Source organism: Coregonus lavaretus (assembly GCF_964263955.1).
Source record: "Coregonus lavaretus genome assembly, chromosome: 3".
Classification (NCBI taxonomy): domain Eukaryota; kingdom Metazoa; phylum Chordata; class Actinopteri; order Salmoniformes; family Salmonidae; genus Coregonus; species Coregonus lavaretus.
The window spans coordinates 76,191,893-76,198,472 of record NC_139990.1 but is presented as its reverse complement, the minus strand read 5'-3'; the positions used below and the strand labels follow the sequence as shown (position 1 = coordinate 76,198,472).

At 45.0% G+C, this 6,580-nt stretch overlaps 1 protein-coding gene across 1 annotated transcript in view; it reads left to right on the top strand.

The window, feature by feature from the left end:
• Positions 1-259: 259 nt before the first annotated feature.
• The window catches only part of LOC311115959 (eukaryotic translation initiation factor 3 subunit H), a 30,548-nt gene continuing 24,227 nt past the window's right edge, over positions 260-6,580 (top strand). Inside the window, exons 1-2 of the mRNA XM_084157360.1 lie at positions 260-422; positions 6,383-6,539. Coding sequence (XP_084013486.1) covers positions 315-422; positions 6,383-6,539 — 265 coding nt within the window. The 5' untranslated portion in view covers positions 260-314. The remainder of the gene's footprint in view (positions 423-6,382; positions 6,540-6,580) is intronic.

Here is a 6,580-nt window from a genome sequence, read left to right as displayed (position 1 = left end):
CTGGCTCTGATGAGGAGTGGGCACTTGGCATCAAATTCTTCTCCTCAAGATAACTTATTGTTGATAGGTATGGAAAGGAGAGAGGTTGAACAACTTTTCCTTATGAAATTAATTGTTATGTGATGGCAGCAATAAAGCATTGACAAGGAGTTTGTATCTATCTTGAAATACTGTATGTAGATCAGACTGTATCTACTCTCTGAATAATGTCTCTCCTCTCGGAACTATTTATTATGTAGCCATTTACCCAAGCGTAGAAAGGCGGTGCACTCTGTCCCACCCGCTCTTTCTTCCCTCCTTTCGCGTGTTTTAGAATGGCTACTCGCAAGGAATCAACTTCGACACCAACCGCCCCGATGGCTTCCACGTCTCCGGGAGCAACTTTGGATTCTCCTGTGAAGCAAATTCAGATCGAGGGTCTGGTGAGTTAATTAGGAGGTTCATTCTTTCTGTTTTGGAGGCTGTGGGACAGGATAGGCAGGCTCGAAAGTCTGGCTAGTCTAGCTAGCTTTAGCATCATGGCGGACACAAAAGCGCGGTGGATGGAATGTGTCCTAACTGTAAAATGTGGTTGGATAGTATCACTGTCTACATTTGTTGTTGTGACAAAAACCCGATTGCCAGACAATGACCACGGTCTTGTAGCTAACGTTAGGTAGTTAGCCATTTTCTCTAGAAAATGATGGAGAAGTGATGTGACTCCTTCCATATGGCAGAATATCCATCTCAAACCAAATCAAATCAAATTGTATTTGTCAAATACACGTGTTTTAGCAGATGTTATAGCGGGTGTAGCGAAAAGCTTGTGCTTCTAGCTCCGACAGTGCAGTAATATCTAACAATTACACAACATATACCCAATACACACAAAACTGTAGGAATGGAATTTAAGAATATATACATATATGGACAAGCAATGACAGAGCGGCATGGACTAAGATACAGTAGAAAATTATAGAATACAGTAAATACATATGAGATGAGTAGTGCAAGATATGTAAACATTATTAAAGTGACTAGTGTTCCATTTCTTAAAGTGGCCAGTGATTTCAATAGGCAGCAGCAGCCTCTAATGTGCTAGTGATGGCTATTTAACAGTCTGATGGCCTTGAGATAGAAGCTGTTTTTCATTCTCTTGGTCCCAGCTTTGATGCACCTGTACTGACCTCGCCTTCTGGATGATAGCTGGGTGAACAGGCAGTGGCTCGGGTGGTTGATGTCCTTGATGATCTTTTTGGCCTTCCTGTGACATCTGGTGCTGTAGGTGTCTTGGTGGGCGGGTAGTTTGCCCCCTGTAATGCGTTCGGCAGACCGCACCACCCTCTGGAGAGCCCTGCGGTTGTGGGCGGTGCAGTTGCTGTACCAGGCGGTGATACAGCCCGACAGGATGCTCTCAATTGTGCATCTGTAAAAGTTTGAGGGTTTTAGGTGCTAAGCCAAATTTCTTCAGCCTCCTGGGGTTGAAGAGGCTCTGTTGAGCATTCTTCACCACACTGTCTGCGTGTGTGGACCATTTCACTTTGTTGGTGATGCGTATGCCAAGGAACTTGAAGCTTTCCACCTTCTCCACTGCGGTCCCGTCGATGTGGATAGGGGGGTGCACCCTCTGCTGTTTCCTGAAGTCCACGATCATCTCCTTTGTTTTGTTGACATTGAGTGAGAGGTTATTTTCCTGGCACCACACTCCCAGAGCCCTCACCTCCTCCCTGTAGGCGGTCTGGTTATTGTATGTAGCTAGTCTGTAGCCATGGGAACACATGCATAGTTCAAAGAGAGATGTTGCCATGTCTGTCAATTTGAGGCACATTCATGTCCAGGCATCACACAGAACACACGACTGACAGTCAGTGCCAGAAGTGGCCCCTACTGTGTCCACAGAACAAAACACACATTACTCAAACAAAAAAAGCTCACACTTAACTTTTCGGTGATATTTGCCACTTTGATCTCAAAATAGGTCAACTACTTTAATCGTGTAGGGGGGGGTCTGACAAAGTGTGCAGACGCAGAGTAGTGATGGGACGTTTGGCTCTTAGTGAGTGCATACATTTTTCATATCTCTTCATACATTTGAAACGAGGTCTAGTCGTGGCCCAACCAAACTATATTGTGAAGGACTCTTGGTGGAATGCGTTGCTTGACTGCTGTGAGGGAGATAAGTAGAGAACTATTGGTTTTTGGGGGTTAAAGAGGCCGATGGCCAATATTCAGCATCAATACATTTGAAAATGTTTGACATCATTTCCCAGAGACAGCCATGTTATGCATTAATGCATCCATTTTAAAACCAAACAACACGTGACTTTGTTTGTACCAATCTAACTACATAACAACATAATGGTAATAATGTTATTTGAATGGTAAATCACTTCATAAACTGGGTAAATTAAGATGGCATAGGCCTACTCACAATACAGGTGAATGCATATTCAATAGGAGTGTGTGTCATGCATTGAGTTATTGAGGTTATTTTGGCTGGTCAGTGGAGTCTATGGTGCTACAGATGACAATCTGTTTGCCTTCCATGTGGGACTTATATTAGCCTACTGATCAACAACATTTTCATAGAAGCATCCAGCATGTCACGCCCTTCACCCTTGGCTTTTTCCACATTTTGTTACATTACAGCCTTATTCTAAAATGGATTAAATCGTTTTCCCCCCTCATCAATCTACACAAAATACCCCATAATGACAAAGCAAAAACAGGTTTTTAGATTTTTTTGCAAATGTATAATTTTTTTTTTTTTTGGCATAAGTATTCAGACCCTTTACTCAGTATTTTGTTGAAGCACCTTTGGCAGCGATTACAGCCTCAAGTCTTCTTGGGTATGACGCTACAAGCTTGGCACACCTGTATTTGGGGAGTTTCTCCCATTCTTCTCTGCAGATCCGCTCTGTCAGGTTGGATGGGGAGCGTCGCTGCACAGCTATTTTCAGGTCTCCAGAAGTGTTTGATTGGGTTCTGGCTGGCCCACTCAAGGACATTCAGAACCTTGTCCCGAAGCCACTCCTGCGTTGTCTTGGCTGTGTGCTTAGGGTCGTTGTCCTGTTGGAAGGTGAACCTTCGCCCCAGTCTGAGGTCCTGAGCGCTCTGAAGCAGGTTTTCATCAAGGTTCTCTCAGTACTTTGCTCCGTTCATCTTTCCCTCAATCCTGACTAGTCTCCCAGTAGCTGCTGCTGAAAAACATCCCCACCGCATGATGCTGCCACCACCATGCTTCACCTTATGGATGGTGCCAGGTTTAATCCAGACGTGACGCTTGGCATTCAGGCCAAAGAGTTCAATCTTGGTTTCATCAGACCAGAGAATCTTGTTTCTCATGGTCTGAGAGTCCCTTAGGTGCCTTTTGGCAAACTCCAAGCGTGTCATGTGGCTTTTACTGAGGAGTGGCTTCCGTCTGGCCACTCTTCCATAAAGGCCTGATTGGTGGAGTGCTGCAGAGATGGTTGTCCTTCTGGAAGATTCTCCCATCTCCACAGAGGAACTCTAGAGCTCTGTCAGAGTGACCATCTGGTTCTTGGTCACCTCCCTGACCAAGGCCCTTCTCCCCCGATTGCTCAGTTTGGCCGGGTGACCAGCTCTAGGAAGAGTCTTGGTGTTTCCAAACTTATTCCGTTTAAGAATGATTGAGGACACTGTGTTCTTGGGGAACCTCAATGCTGCAGACATTTTTTGGTACCCTTCCCCAGATCTGTGCCCTGACACAATCCTGTGTCGGAGCTCTACGGACAATTCCTTCGACCTCATGGCTTGGTTTTCGCTCTGACATGCACTGTAAACTGTGGGACCTTATATAGACAGGTGTGTGCCTTTCCAAATCATGTCCAATGAATTTAATTTACCACAGGTGGACTCCAATCAAGTTGTAGTAACATCTCAAGGATGATCAATGGAAACAGGATACACCTGAGCTCAATTTTGAGTCTCATAGCAAAGGGTCTGAATACTTATGTAAATAAGGTATTTTTATTTTATAAATGTGCAAAAATGTATAACAACCTCTTTTCGCTTTGTCATAATGGGGTATTGTGTGTAGATTGCTGAGGAACATAAAAAAAAAAAAATCCATTTTAGAATAAGACTGTAACGTAACAAAGAGGTAAAAGTCAAGGTGTCTGAATACTTTCCCAATGCACTGTATTTGCTGGCAAACAATGTTAAACAGTTGAATTGTTATGAACACACCCGTCAATCTGTCTCCAACTGTTTGAAAAGCGTGTTAGCCTGTCCACTTTGTTGAGATGTTGAAATCAAGTGGCCTACCTTATTTCTCAGAATGAGAACGAGTTGCCAATTCCTAATAATTGTTTTATGCTTATTGCACATTTATAAAACACAGACTGGACAGCTAGTTTAACAGTCTTTGGCTAAAATGCTGCTAGTGGTACCCCAATGCTGTGTATGACAAACTGAGCATTAATTTCCCAGAATCAATGTTCATTGATACTTTCGTTTTGGTAGTGTCTGATCTGTGCTCAATTTGAGCAGTTGAGACATAAAAAGTGTATCGTTAGAAATGTTGACTTCTCTATTACAGTAAAATAATGTCTCTGTGTTTTGGTGTCCATATCACAGATTTTCTGTTGGACCAAACCTCAAATGCAAGTAGCGAGTTGAAACCGCTCGTCAGAGACGAAGATGTGATCTCTCAACTTTGTTGGCGTGAGAGGCAGGGGGAGGGGCTTGGTGTGTGTAAACCATAGAGGAAGAGGCGAAGCAAGAGGCTTTACTCTCGCTAAAATCTGTCCAAAATAAGGCCAATGTGTTTCTATGGGCTTATTTTGGACCTAAGCTTGTCGCCTGCCTTTGGGGCAACGACTCCCATTGTTAGGGCGGAGACGTGCATCTCTTCATTATATAGAGATCTCTGGTGTAAATGGGGAGGTGCATCTCTTCATTATATACAGATCTCTGGTGTAAATGGGAAGGTGCACAGCACAGAAGGAGCGAAGGAGACGAGACCAAAAATACAACATGAGAACAAGCGGACATAAACGCTCATATAAATAAATGATGCCCTAATCTATGGATTTGACATGACTTGGCAGGGGCACACCCACTGGGGAGCCAGGCCCAGCCAATCAGACTGAGTTTTTCCCCACAAAAGGACTATTAAAGACAGAAATACTGCTCAGTTTCATCAGCTGTCTGGGTGGCTGGTCTGAGACGATCCCGTGAAGAAGCCCGATGTGGAGGTCCTGGGCTGGCGTGGTTACACTTGGTCTGCGGTGGTGAGGCCGGTTGGACGTACTGCCAAATTCTCTAAAGCGGCTTTGGAGGCAGCTTATGGTAGAGAAATTAACATTCAATTCTCTGGCAACAGCTCTGGTGGACATTCCTGCAGTCAGAATGCCAATTTCCCGCTCCTTCAAAACTTGAGACATCTGTGGCATTGTGTTGTGACACAACTGCACATTTTAGTGGCCTTTTATTGTCCCCAGCACAAGGTGCACCTGTATAATGATCATGCTGTTTAATCAGCTTCTTGATATGCCACACCTGTCAAGTGGATGGATTATCTTGGTAAAGGAGAAATGCTCACGAACAGGGATGTCAACAAATTTGTGCACAAAATTTGAGAGAAATAAGCTTTTTGTGCGTATGGAACATTTCTGGGATTTCAGCTCATGAAACATGGGACCAACATTTTACATGTTGCGTTTATATTTTTGTTCAGTTTTTTTTTTGCATTTCGTGAATCGCCCATGAATTAGAAAAAATTGAGCTATGATTATTTTGGCCGTGTGGCCCAGCCCTGCATGGAGGCCGTGTGGCCCAGCCCTGCATGGAGGCCGTGTGGCCCAGCCCTGCATGGAGGCCGTGTGGCCCAGCCCTGCATGGAGGCCGTGTGGCCCAGCCCTGCATGGAGGCCGTGTGGCCCAGCCCTGCATGGAGGCCACTACCAACAGTTCTATTTAGCGTTACACCAGATTAACAGGTAATCTGGGTAGAAGCCTCAGTTAGCTACTTCCAATGCTTGACAAACTCCCTGACTTGTTGTTTTCAGCTTGTTACTCTTGTTTATTCACACTGTTGTCCTTACTTTTCACTTGATCTTCCTCATCCCCAGTGCGTTCTCTCTGGAACAACAGAGCAGCAGGCCTCTGCCCTGCCATCCATCCATGGTGTCTCTGATTCAGTATGAGAGCTGAAATCTGGCACTCCATCAAAAAGGGCGTCTCTCATTTGGGTCTTTGTCCAACTCTTCCAGAGAAGCCATGCAAGGCTGGGGATAACGTGTCCATGTTGTGTTAGTAGCAGCACAGTCAGAATGATTCTCTGAGTCCAGTGAAAACCAATAATCCACTACAGTGGCTGGTTTCTTAGAAATACTTTGTCTTGCCCTTTCTGAAATCATCTCACCCCCCCCCTCCTACAGGTGGTCCTGAAGATGATCAAGCATTACCAGGAGGAGGGCCAGGGCAGTGAGGTGGTTCAGGGTGTGCTACTGGGCCTGGTGGTGGAGGACCGGCTAGAGATCACCAACTGTTTCCCCTTCCCTCAACACACCGAGGACGACGCTGACTTTGATGAAGGTACGTGGTCTAGAGGACCTTGTGTTTGTGCTTTGAATTGG